General features: G+C 52.1%; 2 protein-coding genes across 2 annotated transcripts in view; both read right to left on the minus strand.

Annotated features, from left to right (window-relative positions):
- The window catches only part of KDM5C (lysine demethylase 5C), a 31722-nt gene extending 25854 nt beyond the window's left edge, over positions 1-5868 (minus strand). Inside the window, 3 exon segments of the mRNA XM_044380163.3 lie at positions 1219-1296; positions 2034-2072; positions 5236-5868. Coding sequence (XP_044236098.2) covers positions 1219-1296; positions 2034-2072; positions 5236-5385 — 267 coding nt within the window. The 5' untranslated portion in view covers positions 5386-5868.
- Positions 5869-12516: 6648 nt separating this feature from the next.
- Positions 12517-17563, minus strand: part of LOC113247521 (IQ motif and Sec7 domain ArfGEF 2) — a 77214-nt gene continuing 72167 nt past the window's right edge. Inside the window, 3 exon segments of the mRNA XM_048213501.1 lie at positions 12517-14797; positions 15398-15447; positions 15939-16112. Of these exon segments, the coding sequence (XP_048069458.1) occupies positions 13832-14797; positions 15398-15447; positions 15939-16112 (1190 nt within the window). The 3' untranslated portion in view covers positions 12517-13831.

The following is a 17563-nucleotide window of genomic DNA, read 5'->3' on the forward strand; positions in this document are numbered from 1 at the left end:
TTCCAATCTTGGCCTCATCCCTGCTCTTCCCCATCATTAGCCAGCACAGTATCTCTAGAAAACCTGTTCTTGTCCCATGCTAGCCGACATCTTGTACTAGCTGTACCCCCACAGACTTGGTCAGATCCATTTCTTTAAGAAACTTATACCCCCTTCATGAGAGGATTTTTGCTCTGACCAGGACAGCACATAGACTGACTCTAGAACAGTGGTTCTCAGTGAGGAGAACAATTTTGCCCCCTGCCCCTGGGGCCATTTAGCAATGCCTGGAGACACTTTTGGTTGCCATTACTAGGAAAAGGAATTGCTGGCATCCATCAGGTGGAAGGAAGCCAGAGATGCTGATACACATCCTAAAATGCACAGGACAGCCCCTACATGACAAAAATTTATCTGGGCCAAAATGTCAATAGTATCAAGGTTGAGGAACTGTGGTCTAGAAACAAGTAAGCCTTTACGTCATGGGTTTCCAGTCAGGCCTAATACACCCCCTCCCCAGGACATCTAGTAGGGTTCGTGGATATGTAACAATGAGGTAGAAAAGTGGCAGTAAACTTCTAAACTACATCTTCCATGGGAAACTCCAGGATCTTTCCCAGAACTGGCTTCAAAGCATCCACTCTCATTAACCCAGGGCATTCTCAAGCCCTTAGTGGAGAACCTCACCTATCCTGCAAAGGGCCTGGACTTCCTGTACAGAACAAAAGGGAGAGGGAAAAGCCTACCTGCCTGACCCCGGTTCAAATTTATAACCATTCTAGCCTCCATATGGATCGGTTCTTGTGTTGTTCCTGCCCATCCACCTCACATCCCACCTTACTAAGCCCCATAGAAGGAAGGTAGGAAGCACAGGGCTGTGGATGAACTGGATAATAAGGCCACATTCAGCTGGCCAAGAAAGACCTCAGCCAACCCATTTCCCTTTTCTTGATTCAGGTATGATAGGTTAGCTGACAGGAGAGCTTCAGAAGTAGCAAACCTTTAGGGAAATGGACACGCCCAGTCTTTGAGCTATCAGACTGGAGACGATAAATGCTCCTGCTCTTGGTTATAGTCAGAGCTCTAAAGCTTCCTGCATGACCTCCGTGCAACTTCACAGAAGAGAGAATAAAGGCCGAGTCGGGTAAAGTACCTTAGCCTGAGAAGGAATGAGGGAAGTGGGATCAGAGCTCAGATATCCATTCGCCCAACCCTGCCACCAGCTGCTAGTCTTCTCACCTCTAGTTCATTCAGCCTCTGGATTCGGGGAGTAAACCTGAAGTTGTCCACTTCTACAGCAAAGGGTGGCTGCCAGTCCTGGAGGTTACAGAGGGGAAAGGGAGTCGGGTTATTCCAGCACAGTGTAAGACCAGAGGGCAGCACAGGCAGCTCAGCATCCCGTTTGTGCCTTCCCAGACCTTTGGCCACCCCAGACCCTTTAACCTGGCAAACACCCAACCCACTACCCCCCCCCCTCCCGAACTCACAACAGGGCCCTAGTAGCCCCTCATGTCCACACTCAATGCCCCAAGCACATGTCCTGGGAAATTTCTCCCAAGTCCCTCCCAACAATACAGCACCAGGATTTCAAGAAACAGAGATTTGGGGCCCAAAATAGTTGATCCCAAACTCTCCCTACATCCACATTAACTCCTTGTTCCGCAGGCATGTGCGGTAGGACACAGGCTGGAAGTACTGGTAAGCACAAAGGATCTGGAGTCAGAAGACTTTGGCTCATGATCTAGCTCTGCTACTTATGAGCTATGGGATTTTACCTTTCTGAGTCTGTTTTCTCATCTGTAAGGTGGGAATATGAACACTTGCCCTGGCTTCCTCATAAGACTGATATGGAAAATTTAATTGGTTTTTAAATGAAAATGTTATCCAAAGGAGTCGTCCTTAAGACTTGCTATCTTAAGCTGACCCCACACATGCAGGGTAGTTCAGCTCCGATTCTGGCAGGATTTAAAGGTTTGGGCCTTCAATGTCTGTTCTCTCATGTAAAGGGCCTAATACAAACACTGCAGGGAAAAGCAAGAATCTGCATCACTCACCCAGTCTGGAAGGCTTCCTGTGGGTCCTCTCTCAAACACCTGCCCAGTACAGGAAGAGGCGGGGGTGGGTGGGGGTGGGGGGTGGGGTTAGTGATGGAATACCCAACTGTGGTGGCAAAGAATGGGAGAATTTGGGGAGGAGGAAGGAAGTCAGGGAAAGATAATGAAAGGGGGGGGGTGACTCTGCCCAGCCAAGTTGGAGCCTATTGTGTCTTACCCAAAGGGTGGTTGTGGGGAGCCCCTCACTGATGCCCTCCCCCCCAAAACCTCCCATGCAGTCCTCTTCTCCCCAGAGCCCCGGCTCCTGTCACAGTGGTAAAAAGAACCTAGAGTAACCTAGACCAGTGCCCTTGTTTTACAAATGGGGAAAATGAGGTCCAGAGAAGAAATATGGTTTCTCCAAAATCACATACTGATTTAGTGGCAGAGCCAAGGCTAGAACCCATGTCTTCTGATCTCCAGTCCAAGGCTCTTTGCACTACACCAGGATACCAGTGTTCATACACACACACATGCATACATATGGAAGCCGGTGGTAGTAAAAGAGAAGAAAAAGCTGTTGGCCTCTTCTGCACATACACTTTTAGAAAAGAAGCCAGAGGACTCATACTTGCATGCACACATACTCCCCCCCAAACTCCCAGCTGAAGCAGGTTTGCAGCAAACACCTGAGGCTCAGTGAAGCACTGGCAAATTAAAAAAAGGAGAGAGAAAGAGACAGAGAGAGGGAGAGACAGAAAAGACTAAAATGGTGTGGCTCAAGCCCAGACAAGCTCCCCGTGCCCTCTTGCCACCCATCAGTAGGACATTCCCCTTAGTGCAGGGAGAAAGGTACTCAAACCCAAAACTCCAGACACCCTTCTTTCCTGCTGAGTCAAGTTCTAGATAAGTACACCATCAAGCAACCTGACAGGAAACAGCAAAACTGAATCCTAGAACAGGAGCTGTGGGTGCAACAGATAGCTGGGGAAAGTCCAGCAAACCTCCCGGCTGGGCTCCCCCTGGGACCTACGAGCTCCCTCATCCTGCCTTTGGTTTCACACACCTGTGTGCCAAATACACCAGTATTATCAGGATGGTGATAAAAAAGCTGGCTACCTAATGCAGGAAGCAAGGCCCTTCCAAGATCCCCTGGGTCTACTCTAGGGTACCAACACTCTCTTCCCACCCACCTTCCCCAAGACTAGTAGTCAACCGTCTAGCAACTCAAAACCCAAATCACCCTTCTTCAGGCAAACCTCCAATTTCCAAGCACCCACCCATACACAGGTTCCCACTCTGGGCCCAAGCACCACTTGGGCAAGTGCTTCAAATTCCAGCTAGAAGGCCTGGCTGCCTAAAGGTGGCGTAGGAGCAGCCCTATAGGAGGAAAAAAACCGAACAAAACCAGAGAGACCAGGTCTCCTGGATCAGAGGGAAGCACACTATTGAGGTAGAGACCAGAAGCACAACAAAAGATGGCCCCCTGCAGGTGTGTGTCTCTCTCTCTTACATACATACACACACACACACACACACACACACACACACACACACACGTGAAACATGTCACTTTTCCCTTTCCTGGTCCCCCAAAGAAGGGTAACAACACCTGCACAAGGCCAGGCTGCCCGTAAGTCCAAGCAGAAACCTGGAAATACAGGCCTTAGCCACCCCCTATGTCAGATACACTTCTTTCCCACAGATCTGTGGCTAAACACCAGAAAACACCAAGCTGGATAAGGAGGCCTATGGTGCCCTCCTCAGGTGGCAGTGACGCTTCCCATCCCTTTTCAGACAGGAGACACCCGCTCAAAAACACCCTGTTCCAGGGGTGCCTGGGTGGCTCAGTCGTTAAGCGTCTGCCTTCGGCTCAGGGCATGATCCTGGCGTTCTGGGATCGAGCCCCACATCAGGCTCCTCTGCTGGGAGCCTGCTTCTTCCTCTCCCACTCCCCCTGCTTGTGTTCCCTCTCTCGCTGTTTCTCTCTGTCAAATAAATAAATAAAATCTTAAAACAAAACAAAAAAAACACACCCTGTTCCAAACTCAATTCCTGCCTTTGGAATCCCAAGTGGTGACTGAACAACTCATATCATCATTTCTCCTCCATGCCAGCAAGGTGGCAGCCTATCCTAGCCCTTGGGGGACTTCTTGCAGCCTGAAGCCAGGCCTAGGAACAAAGATATGCCCTTTGTCGTTGACCTCTGGGAATCAAGTGTTCTAAAGGAGACAGACTTCCATAGCTCCATTCTGTTTTTGGGAGTCCAAGAATCCCCTTTCCTCTGGGACCTGCTACATCCTGGGACAGTACATAGTACAAATCTTCTGAGAAAGACTCATACCCCATTGCCAAGTTGATTGGTCCAAGCCTATCCATAGAAGTCAAGTCGGGGGGGTGATGTGCAGGGAAGGATATTGCCTTCAACTAGGAAAAGAAGGGGACAATTCCCTAAACGTATCTCAGGGGAGCCAAACAGAACATTCCCCGCGAGACTTATTTCCTGACTGATCTGCCAGCACATTATCATAGATGGATTGGTTTGGCAGGGTGTGAGTAAATATGAGTCAACCCACATAGAAGCAAACCAATGACCACATCAAACACCTTCGCAGTCACAGTAATTACCACTTATCTAGCGCCTACTACATAGACTCTACCTAGTTTAATCCAATTCTTGAAATAACCATTCATAGGACTCATTTCACAGGCTCAGAGAGATTAAGTTACTTGTCCAAGGTCACACAGCTGGTAAGCTGCACAGTGGAATTTTGAACTCAGGTCTGTCTCCATTTACAGCTGTGGTCTTTCCACTACACCACATTGCCTGCCTTATGGGAAGTGATGACAATAAACGGAAAAATGGCCTTATTCAGTGCAGCCTTGACCTGGGTGGTCCGGGGTAACTAAGAGATGTGCAGGTACCTCTCTGAACTCTCCCCGGCCCACTAAGCATCCCTGTTTTGAACCTTACCGGGAATGAATCTGAAAGGCGGAGTGGAAGTGAGGGTGGGTCTCTGACCCCCAGGTCCCTTGGGGGCCTCACACGAGAGGACCCCCTGGCCCCATCACCCTTTCTCCGACCCCGCGGCACATCCACAGGGGTCCCAGCCACCCCGTTTTCCCACACCTCGAGATACCCTCCGCCCCAGAGTCCTCCGCCAGCTACCCTAGTTCTTCATCCCCGGCCTTGCCGGCGGCGACCACAGACCCCGGGCCTTACCGCGGGTGGGCGGATCTTGCAAATGCCCGACTTCTCGGCGATGGGCCTGATTTTCGCGATGTAGCCCAGAGGGTCTCGGAACTCGGCCCAGCTAGGCTCGAACACCGGGCACTCCGGCGGCGGCAGGAAGTCGTCGGACCCCGGCTCCATGGTGGGCCCTAGGACTGGAGGGCTCGGACCACCCTTAAGGACTCATGGCGGACGCCGCTGTATGAAGCCGAGGCACTGCTCGGAGACTAGGCCCTAAGCGGGGCGGCCGCCGCCCGCCGAGGGCCTTGGGGGGCGTGTAGCTGCCACGCTCTGAGAGGCTCAGGCTAGCGCTACTGCTACCGCCTCTTCGTCCTGCTCCGTTCCTTCCAAACTCTGCCGCTGCCTCCCAACTACCGCAGCCTTCACCACTACAGTTACCTCCCAGCAGCCGCGGCCTTCACCGCCGCCGCCGCCATCTTGGTTTGTCAGCGTCTCCCCCTCCCCTCACCACAACAAACCGAATCCCTCCGCGGTGTGTCCCTCCGAGCCTCGTATACCTTGCGTGAGGCCAAGCCCTAGGAAACTTTCATCCCGCGGGGACCGAGCTGAATCTGCTGTGTAGGTTCCCTATTTGGAAGCGGGAACTCAAAAGTACCTCCCAGACTGAGAGAAAATAGTCCACCACGGCGGCGGAGGAGCAAATTTGTAATTAAACTGCCGGATCCTTCTTCCGGATGGACCGGCGGCGCACGTTTAAAGGCCAGTGGTGCGCATGCGCGTTATGAAGACAGACCGGAAGAGGAGCTGGCGTTGGTGGGTGGTGGGCCCAAACTGGCTCCCCCTCTATGACCTCAGCTCTGGCGTGGGCCCCGCCCCAGCATTTTCTTCTTCAGGGTCTTTCCGGTGTGGGCCGTAGAAGGCGGCTTTGGGTGCTTGATTGCTAGGGACCCCTTATGCTGGCAAGCATGTTGGGAAAGACTTAGAGAGCTCCCAACACCTTTGGGGCTTTGTAAGAAGGAAAGCAAGATGTAGCTCACCCCCTGGGGATTATTGATTTTTAGAATTCTGGGTCCCAAGGAGAGGAAGGAAATATATATTTCATCCAAGGTTATGTGTAGCGGCCTCTCAAGAGATGGGACTTCCATTCAAACCTCGCAAAGAGTCATTGTCAGTCAGCATTTTAATGAACACATTGAATTGTTCTGTATGCACTTTTATTGTGTGTACATTTATAGAATTGACTCTTATAAAATAGGCCTGAGTGTATATATATTTTGATTGTTGGATGTTTAACAACAGCATATTTACCTATCGCCTACCAGTGCCTACTGTATGAAACACCTACCATTTGTGAGCCTAATGTGTACTTACCAAACATCTGTGTACATAGGTTGTATTTATTGTGTATAGCCCCTGTCATATGCATTTGAGTGCCTACTATGTGTACATCTACTCCTATTCTGTGCATGTTCATTGAGCAGTTTCTGAACAGGTTTATTGCAACTACTTTGAGTATCAGACCAGTACTTTGCCCACACATCAGGCATCTGCAGCCTTTGAGCATTATGTTATTCCTTGGTTGTGGGCCTATTGCATATAGTTTGAACACCTACTGTGGACATATTAGAGTACATGTATGCTTATTTTGTGTTCCCCCATCAGACTGAATTCCTTAAGGGCAGGGACCATGTGGCTTTATACATCCCTAGCACTTGTCATGGTAAGCAGTAAATGTTGAGTAAACAAAAGAAAAAATGAATGTATATTTTTGAGCATCCTTAGTATATATTGATTGAAAATAATATATGCTCTTTGCAATACTTCCTGTGTAGATTAAGCATCTGTTACAAGCTTGAATATGTTTGAAGCAGGAACAGTTAACTATATCATGTCCCAGTTAGGTACATCATTCTGCCTACTTCAGGACTGATCTGAAGACATCCTATCTGATAGAGCAGTGCACACCAGTAGGAGCTCACACCCTAGTGTCAGATAGGCCTAATTATTTTAATTATTATTAATCTTTGCAATTTCCCTTAACCTTTGTCCCAGGAAAGATGTAGGTCAACTTACCCATTCTGTAGATGAGGAACTAAATTCTAGAAAGATTAAACAACTTGCCCACTGTTACACAGGAAGTTGCTACCTCCTGGTCAAATGCTCTTCCTATCATTTGTTCTCACCAGGAATAGGACCAGGCAGAAGAGTGAGGAGAATGCAGAAAGTGGGAGATACGCCAGATCCTAGGCTGAAGGCAGTTCAGCCTTTCCATCAAATGCAGCTCAGTGAAGGGCAGGGAATATGAATCCGGAGTCAGGAGACCAGGTTTGGGGGCTCAGCTCAGCCCACACATCCCATAGCCTTCTTTGAGATCCTTAGCCCCGACACCTCCCCCACCATCTTCTAAGGGCAAATGGAAATTGCAGAGAGTCTTTGAAGCCAGTCAGATCTAATTCATTCATTCACAAATATTTATTAAACTCCTCTGGGGTGCCTGGGTGGCTCAGTTGGTGAAGCGTCTGCTTTTGGCTCGGGTCACGATCCTGGGGTCCTGGGATCAAGCCCGGTGTCAGGCTCCCTACTCCGCAAAAAAATAAAAATAAAACAAGCTCCTCTTATGCACCAGGCACTTTTCTGAGCCCTGGGAATAAAATGGTGACCAAGACAGATATGGTCCCTGCTTTCCTGAAGCTGACATTCACCATCAGAGATCTGCTAAGTACCTCTTTGTTAGTCTTGATTTTCTCATTTATCCAATGAGGATCTGTAATCCCTTCCTCACAGGGTAGTTATGAAGATTAGAGATAATGATAACTGCCATTCATCAAGGGCCAAGGGCTATGAAGTAGGTATTGTTATCCCTGTTTTACACATAAAGGGACTGAAGTTCAGGGAAGTATAAATTTATGACGTCATATGGCTAGCCAGTGGCAGAGCTGGAATTCAAACCCAGGTCTGTCTGACTGCTACACAATTCTGCTCTGCCTGTAAAAGTCTCAGATGGTGCTCCCTGCCCCCACCCCCCAACCCCAGTAAGGTGCTCAGGAAACTGGTTCCTTTCCCAACCCTTGGGTCTTGCTGGAGATCAACCTGCATCCAGGCACTGCAGAGTTAAGAATTGGGAAGCACCAGGGAGCTCATCCTGGGCTGGGGGCTAGGTCGGCCTCACCCACCCACCTGGGAGAGGGAGTCTGGTACGGAGCTGGTGCAAAGCAGTGATTGGAAGCCTTGGCTGGGCTCTCCACCACACTCACCCCATCCGTGTTTTCTGAATGGACAGGATGAGAGTGACTCTGTACCTTACTTTTTTGATTTGTAAAATAGGGTCCCTTCTAGTTCTGAAGTAGGTATGAGCTGTGAGTTCTAACTCCTGAATAGCTCTGGAATCTCTCCCTCTCCCCCCTGCTATTTTCTAATCTTCTATTCCCCTGAGAGCCATTTACTATCTCTAGCCTGGATTATCAAAAGAGCCTCCTCAAAGTATCAAGGTATCTGTGTGAATTCATGGATATATATCCATACACATAACAATAAAATGATACAGTCAAAATAATTATTCCAGGGGCGCCTGGGTGGCACAGCGGTTAAGCGTCTGCCTTCAGCTCAGGGCGTGATCCCAGCGTTCTGGGTTCGAGCCCCACATCAGGCTCCTCTGCTATGAGCCTGCTTCTTCCTCTCCCACTCCCCCTGCTTGTGTTCCCTCTCTCGCTGTCTCTATCTCTGTTAAATAAATAAAAAAAAATAATTATTCCAAATGAATTATGATAGTGGATTATAACTCATTGAAGAGTGAAATAAAAATCCATGACTCCACACTGATATACATAAATAAAATGAGGGAAAAGGAAAAGCTTTTCCCTGAAGGAAGGATGGAGTTAGAAGATCATCAACAGATGCTCAGAATTTTTCCAAGCAAAAAAGTAAGTTCTTAAAACATAGCTATGACACTGAATCTTGGCCCAAATCTTGGTTTCTAAATGCCATTCTCTACTAAAAAGAACCAGGGCTCCTTGGAAAAAGTGGCTGATTCCAAGACTGGGGCAGGGAAAGTACATGATGGGCCTGGAGCATCTTTTGGTGCCAGAAAACAAGGAAGTGCTCAAAAAAAAGATGGAGACTTGCCAAAACGACATCAGAGCCAGCTCCCAGAGGGCCTCCTGCTGGCCAGATCTGGGGCATTTTGAACATCATTATAAAGAATGATACTAATGTGTTATAACCCATCGAATACAATAGACAATCAAGAGTCCATGAGGATATAAACAAATACTTGTAGAAGAAGGGAAAGCTCTCCCTTACAGTGGAAAGCCAACTAATCCATGTAAAAAGAATGATGGCATTGGAAAATCACCATTTGGCAACCTGGAGATTCATCAGTAAATACTGGTGGGTGAAAGTTTGAGGAGAACAAGATATTTACATAATCTCAATGATGCTCTCCATGAGATGCTCATTTATCACAAAGGGGAAATGCAGTAACTTTACAGTGGGGAACACTATGTAGCTCAGTGTGTCACTGGGTCTTACTTTAGGTCCTCATAAGGCTCGGGTGAAAAAACCTATTGGCAACAGAGGAATGAGGACACACTGCCTGGCAGCTTCTGTGCTTCGGGATATGCCGTGCCTACCCTCTGAACTTCCCTCTCCCATTCCTCTCACTATGGCACTAACACATCACACACTCACACACCTCCACGCCTTTGTACACCCTACTCCTTCTGACAAATGCCCTCCTTTACCAGGGTGATTCCTACTCACCTTTCTAGACTCAGCTAAAGGGGCAGTTCCCTTCTTGCCCATCCACCCCCCACCCCAAGTTGGGTTTTCCCCTTCTTTGTACCCCCATACATGCTCTGCTCCCTTCTGGGCCCATACTTAGTATCATATCTCATGGACATTATCCCTGCCAGGCTATTCCCTACTGAAGGTCTTGTCCTGCTCTGTCTAATATGGTAGCCACCACACACACGTGGCTATTTCTATTTAAATTTAAAAAAAAAAATCAGTTCCTTGGGTGCACTGGCCACATTTCAAGTGCCCAATAGCCACATGTGCTAGGGGTTACTGTACTGGACAGCACAAATATAGGACATTTCCATCATCACAGACTTATTGGACAGCATGGGTCTAGGACAAAGAATTCTGTGAGAGTCTAGGACTTTGTCCTTTGTTATGTGTTGTCCCTTCCCATCCACATCCCCAAAGAGACCGGCAGTAGAACTTTTGATGGCCAGACAGCCACTGGGCTTCTTGTCTTCAGGCCCTAAAAGAAATTGGGAGGTGAGGAGACGAACTACCCCTCCTCCACAGTCTGTATGCTGAGTCTCTGGGGAGTGGAGGAATGAAGAGGTGGGGGCGGCCGGGGGGGTGGGGGGGCAGCCAGAAGCTCGGTATGCAGGTTGCACCAATCAGCAAACCAACCAATGCAAAGATACCCTACTCTAAGATTCAGCTTAGAAAGAAATATACATTCATTCAAATCAACAAAATTTCAGTGTCATCTGTGCTGTGCAACACTATGGACAGCGATGATTCAGACCATTGTCACTCTTGAGCCGCTTTTGGTCTGGTGGGGAAGAATGATAACGACATGAAGGATCTCAGAGGATGTGATCAAAGGCACGTTTTGTGAGGGATGGGTCTTTTAAGCCCATCTCACAAGAGTGACGAAATCTTCATCAGGGAGGCTGGGGGAAGCACCTTTGGTGGGGGTGGGGGGAGGCACAGGTAAAATACGGAGCCGGAAAATTACACACAGGCCTTCTCAGGGAACAGTGAGTGGGTGGTCGAAGTGTGGGCGAGGAATGAGGATGAGGAGATCGACTGGGGCCACGCGGTGGAGGACCTCCAATGTCAAGACAAGAAGTTTGCGTTCGTTTCTGTAGGTGGCAGAGAACAGCTTACTGTGTGTCTGGCAGGAGGCAGGCATTTCACATGCATCTGTTAACAATTTCCCTGCAAGATTATTATCCCTATTCTACAGGTGAAAGACCAGGCTCTGAGGGGCTAGGTGATTTGCCAAGGGTAACAGGGTCAAGTCTGTGACTGAGCCAGGATTTGAGTGCTAACAGCTAAGCTTTGGGAAGACAAAACCAGCATCAAGTTGAAGGTGGGAGAATGGGGAGCAACCAAAGGCAGTCCAGCTTGGCCCACCAAGGAAGAAACAAACAAGCCAAATGCTTATTGGATTTCATTCTGGTCCTTCTGGATCTAAGCTCTTCAAAAGCTCAGGTTGGGTCCTCGAGGAGGCATCAAATGGTTAGATGGCCCCAGCTGCTTTTTCCACTTGAATGTGCATATGAAGACAAAAACCAAGACATTGGTCCAAGCTGCTAGAGAGGGGCCACCCAAACCATTCCCTCTTAGAGGCTATTCCAGACTCTAAGAAGGCACCAAAAAATGTTTACTGACTGCTGCTTCTGGGGACCCTGCTGACCCTAACCAAGAGCCAATGCTCTGCCCCATTCCTCCTGGACTCTGCCAGGACATAATTGGTGGGGCTGGAAACATGTTCATTTCCTAGGGAGGCAGGTTGGGGGACTGGAGAGTGGCCTGGCCTCAGAGTCAGGAACCCCTGTCCTGACTTGCTGTGTGGCCTTGGAAAAGACCCCTCCCTTCTCTGGACTTGTCCCCTCCCATGTAAACTGAAGAGAATCCAGCTATTTGTTACCTGACAACCTAATTAGATACATGAAAGAGCTCTTATAATGGATCTAGCCCCTGCCTTCCGGGCCCAGGTCACCCCCACGCCCCCCTACCCTCAAGGGCAGAAACATGGCTCAAGGCCCGTGCTGTGGGGGGGTGGAGGGCCCCCAGGCGTAGCCAGGCCAGCCACGAAAGGGTAAGCATAGAGGGCACAAGAGCAGAAGGAAGTCTCCAACCTGTGAAAGGAAGAGCAGGGAAATAACTTCCCGAGCACCTACTCCATGCTGTCTGCTTGACATTCATCACCGCCTGTCATCATCGTGACTTCATGTGGCAATGGCTCGTCACCTCCAGTTTTAAACCAAGAAAACCGAGACTGAGAGGGTGCTTTTCCCAAGTGTGCGTGCCTCAGTAGGGAAAACCCCAGGATTTGAACTGGATCAGCTCCAAAGCCCACACCCTTGCTGCTGTCACACAGGCAGTTAATGAGCTGAGATGGGGAAACCTCCCTCCTCCTCCACCTCCCACCCAACCAAGGCATGTCACCCACCCAGGTGCCTGAGCTGCTACCCTTAGTTCCTCACCTCCCTGGGCTAAAGGCCTCTCTCTCCATGGGCTCCACCCGGGGGAGGCGGCATAAGTAGGAGGCAGAGGCGGGAGGTGATCACAAGGTCTTTTATGAGGCATCAAATATACATTCTTATATACAAGGAGGAAAAAAGACAATGCCTGAACCCCAGCTCCTCTCCGTACAGCCCCTCCGGCTGCTGCCCTCCCCCGCCCCCAAGCCCCTGGGTCCCGGACCTTCATACAGCCAGGGTCTATCTGTCTGTACTGCAGCCCATGGTGGGGGGGGGGGGAGGAAGGAGCTGAGAAAGGAGCTGGGTATGTGGGGCAAGAAGAGGAGCTGGGGCTTGTAAAAAATATATTTATAATAAATAAACAGGGCTGTAAAGGGGCTGGAGGGGCAGCAGAGATTTTGACGGACAGAAGGACTTAGGCATCCTGGCTCCCAGCCCCCACTCTGATGGCTTCAATCTGCCTCAGGAAGGACATCATGGGCTTATGATGGCCCTCTGGGAGCCTCTCTCCCCAGGGCTGGTGCTGGGTGCCGTGCCCCAGCAAGGTGTATGTGGGCAAGATCTGTAAAGTGCATTGTCTTCAGTGGTAGGTGGGGTAGGTATAAGGGAATGGGGGGCATGCAATATGGGTGAGGGAGGGCAGTGCCCTTCTCATCCCAGACCGGAGCCCCCCCCCCCCAAACCTGTCTGAATTTTGATCAGAATAAGAACGTTGCTGTGAGAGGCAAGGTCCTGAAGCTGAAGAGGTCTGGGCTGGGGCCCACTGGAAAGAGGACAGAGGCTGGCTCCGAAGGAGAAGCTCTGTCCCTTTGGGGGGCCAGCATTAGTGGGGGCCCACTCACTGAGGGCACCGACAGCCCTGTTCCTCTGGCAGGTAGAGAGACACATGGAGGAATTTGGCCAGGCCCTGAGGTCTGAGAGAGGGCCGAGCCAGCTGACGTTTGGCCACAACGGTACAGAGCTCCCTCCGAGCCCCGCGTGGCTAGAGGCACTCTGGGGAAGCCTTCATCCTCACCACTCCTGACACCTGCCTGCCCTTCTCTACCAGCCAGAGCTGACAGGGAGCCCACACTGGCCCAGAGGTCTGAGGCCACCTCTGGGAGCGGGGGTGGGAGGGGGATGGAGAGAGGACAAAAAAAAAAAAAAAAGGATGAGGATCTCCAAAAGGTCCTCACTACTCCCCAGAGCTTGAGAGCCCTGCGTCCGGGCTTCAAGTGGCAAGGATCTTTGAATCTGGAAGGAAACCCCACGGCGACTGTTGAGGGTTAGAGGAAGGGTTCTAAGGCAGGGAGGAAGTGGGGAGAAGGACATCTCTATGTGTATATATATTTTAGAAAAACTGGGGAATCTCTTGTGGATTCCCCAGACCTCCCTGGGCCCCAGCTCACTCCCTCCGTTCATCAGACCACGGTGCTGATCCGGCTGGGCTTGGCCTTGGGGTTCGCACTGGGTGGGTTGGCCGTGCCAGGGGGCCCAGAGGCGTGCAGTGGGCCATGGGGGGAGGTGGGCGGCAGGGGCGAGTGTGGGGTATGGGGTGAGGGTGGGGGCAGGGGTGGGTAGGAAGGGTGGGGTGGGATGGGTGAGTGCGGTGACAAGGGTGACTGCGGGTGGTGAGGGTGGGAATAGGAGCCTCCTGGTGGCCGGGATCCAGGGCCCCCAGTGGCCCCCGATGCTGGCATCATCTGTGGGTGGTGGCTGAAGATGAAGTGCTTGGGGCCCTGTTTGTGGGCTGGAGGGTGCTGGGGGGCAGGACTGTACAGGGGTAGTGGGGATGTGGGCTGGTGCAGGGGGTGGCGGCCATGTGGAGCAAACTGAGGGTGTCCTCCAGCTCCCCGTCTGGGGGCCCTGCCTGGCCGGCCCAAGGTGTAGTGCTGGGGGCCTGGGACTGGGCCGTGGGCATGGAAGTGGCGATGTGGCCCCACGGGAGGGGCTGAGGCGGGCGGCGGTGGAATGGAGCCCAGCTGGGGCAGGGGTGGGGGCTGCTGAGGAGGTGGGGGGAGAGGGGGCTGCTGGGGTGGGAGGTAGGGCGGCGGGGCAGGGCCTGGTCCTTGGCAATATTGGGCATGCAGGGCCTGGAGCTTGGACTGCCCGTCGGGCAGCACCCCCAGGCCGCCGTGGCTGTGACCGTGGTGGTGGTGGTGGTGGTGGTGGTGGGTGGAAGAAGCAGATGAAGAGGAGGCAGAAGCCTGGCCTGTTGGCGGTGGTGGCATCTGGAAGGGCCCCTTGCCCCGCTTGCTTCCAAACAGGGAGCCCAGGAAGGATGAGGAGTTGGAGACGGGCCTCTGGCTCTTGTACTCCTCTGGCGGTGGGGGTGGGGGCGGAGGTGGCATCCTCTGGTGAGGGCGTGGACTGCTAATAACAGACCCCTGGAAGCGGGGAGGGAGGGAAAGTCAGGCCAGTCTAGACTTCCTAAACCCCCAACCCAAAACTCCACCCGGTCCCTGAGGGCTGGAGTTGGGGAGACAGGAACGCCAAGGGCATAAAATGAAAACCAGTAACAGTCCTGTACTTTGTACATGGAGCTCCCCAGCTTGCGGAGCTCTGCTGTCACATCCACTATCTCATCTGAGCCTCCGCCGGGAGAGGAAGAATCAGTAGGACCTCCTCCTCATCCCCATTTTGCAGGCAGGGAGAATGTTAGGCCCCGAGACACAGAGTGACTTGCTCCGGCTCAAAGAGCAGGACTTGGAGGTGAGAGCTTCTCACGGTCCAACTCCAAGGGCATCTCTACTCAGAGTCGGCCCTGGGGTTGAGAGGGGCTAGGGAGAGTGGAAGACAGACTGAGAGACAGGCAGAGTGAGGACAGACAGAGTTGAGGACAGATGGAGAGAGTGGTTGGCTGGGAGAGGCAGCCTCAAGGTTCCCATCAGGGAAGAGGGGGAAGCAACAGGTCCCCTCCTCCTCTGGGGCTCCATGGCAGGGCAGGGCTCATGCAGAGGGCGAGTGGGGCAGGAGCTGGCACTTACTTCGATGGTGCTGTCCAGCGATCCCACGCTGTTACGCCGCCCCCGCTTCCCTGCACCCACAAGCAAGGAGCCCAGCGTCAGAGCAGCAACCCCCCCTCCCCACCCTGCTGGGCTCCAGAGCTGGGTACCAGGCCTGGGCCCCTCCCGGGGACAGACACCCCTATTCCCTTTCCCCCGTTGAAGAGGGGAAGGTGGGGAGGAGGAGAGGTGGAGGAGGAGGCGTGAGAGGAGGAAAAGATGGAGAATGAGGAGAGGTGGTGCTGGAGAGATAGAAGAGGAAAGAGAGGAGGAGAGGTGGAGCAGCGAGAGAGAGGGGCTAAGACTGTGGCCCCACTTCACACTCCCTGGCCCAGACTCTGGGCTCCACCTGGTCTGACCTGGCTCCCAGGCCCCCTGCAGCGTGGCGCCGAGGGCTCTGGATAGAGGCAGGGTGTGTGCATGTGTGGCGGGTGCAGAGAAGGCTGGCGGTCAGTGATAGGAGGCAGAGAGGACACCCGGTCCCACATCTCCCCAGCCAGGGCGGGGGCCCCCGAACACTTGCCTGCGTCAGAGAGGTCTCGCAGGGAACTGCTGAGCGCACCCCGTTTGAGCCCATCGCCTGCCCCATACGTGTCCTCCAGGCTGCTGCGGGCCAGCGTGCCATTCACTGAGTCCTTGGCCCCGCCGGGCTGTGAGGCGTTAGGCCGCATCATACCTTTCTGCTTCTCTAGCTCCGCTGGGTGGTAGTGGGGAAGACAGGGTGAGAAGGTCAGGGACAGAAGTGAAAGGCCACCTGACTCCATGAACCCAGCCCTCCATGAACCTCCTCCATCCTTGCCCGCTCTCTCCCCAGGCCTCCTGCTTTGCCCTCTGGACAGGCAGCACGCTCCCCTCAAACCTCAGCTCCATCTCTGAAGCCCCCCACACAGCGCCCAACCCTGTTTTGCGCCATCTCCTCTGGCTAGGTTTTCCCTCTCCGGTGCCTGCTCCTCCCACCCCTCCGGCTCCTCCCCCCTTCCTCTCGCCCTTCTTGCTCCCGGCTCCCCTGCTCACTCTCAGTCTGGTCTCCCAAACCACCCCTGCCCTTCAAAACAGAGCTTCACAGCTGCTGGTCACAGCAGGGGCAGGAAGGCCCTTCTGGATTATGGCAAAGGGCAATCATTCCAAAGTCCGCTCAGTTCTCAGATATCTTGCTCCAGAGCAGAGGGCTCCTGGAAGGACAGGAGCAGGAAACCAACAGGAATCGAAGCCTTTATTATATGCCAGCAGTGTGCTGGGAGCTGTGCGTACTTGACCTCGCTCAATCTCACAACAGTTCAGAGGTAAGTATTACCATCCAAGTTTTTCAGAGGAAGAAACTGAGAACCCGAGAAGTCATAGAGCTTGCCCAGGGTCATATAACTGGAAATGGGGAGCTGAGATTCTGGAAGCAGGTCTGCCTGAATCCAAAGCCTGCATTCTCTAGCCTCTTTACACCCCCACCTCCCTGAGGAGGTCACGGAGACTTCTATCGCCTTTCCCCTCATCTTGGTGTGCTCACCCCTCTCTGAATATCCCCTGGGTCTCAAGGATCTGGTGAACTGAAATGTGTGACCCTGCCTTGCTGAGGAGTAGCGTCGACCCTGGAACCATGAAGAGCTCACCAAGCAGCTGTCCACTGCCTCAGTTTCTCTCTCTGTGTCTGCCTGCCTCTTTCTCCTCAATACCATGTTACTTAACTGTGACTGCTTAGCCTGGAGAAGAGAAAACTTGGAGGGCATCGAGTGGAATGAGATGTAATCACTATTTCCCATTATATATGCTGAAAATTACTTGATGTGGCCTCTGGGGGCCAGAAGGATGGGTGATGGGGACTCAGCTCAGGAACTGGAATGTGGGATGAGAACATCTCGTCTACCTTACCTCATCGAATCTCCACAGCTGTGTGAAGGAGATTTCATCTTCCCAATGTCATGTATGAAGAAATTGGGGCTCGGGGAGTCAGGCAACTTGCCCCAGTTTACCTAAATAGTAAGTAGCAAACCTGGGATCTGAAACTAGAGTCCCACCTCCAGAACCCCGATTCTTCTCCCTGCTGCCTTTCAACAGAAGGAAGAGTTGGTTCATAATTAGGGCTTGGAGTAATAATCTGCTGTTCAGAGGTAATGAGCCCGTCGTCACTGAAGGTATTCAAGCAGAGGCTGAAAG

The sequence above is a fragment of the Ursus arctos genome, chromosome X (genome assembly GCF_023065955.2).
Source record: "Ursus arctos isolate Adak ecotype North America chromosome X, UrsArc2.0, whole genome shotgun sequence".
Lineage (NCBI taxonomy): Eukaryota > Metazoa > Chordata > Mammalia > Carnivora > Ursidae > Ursus > Ursus arctos.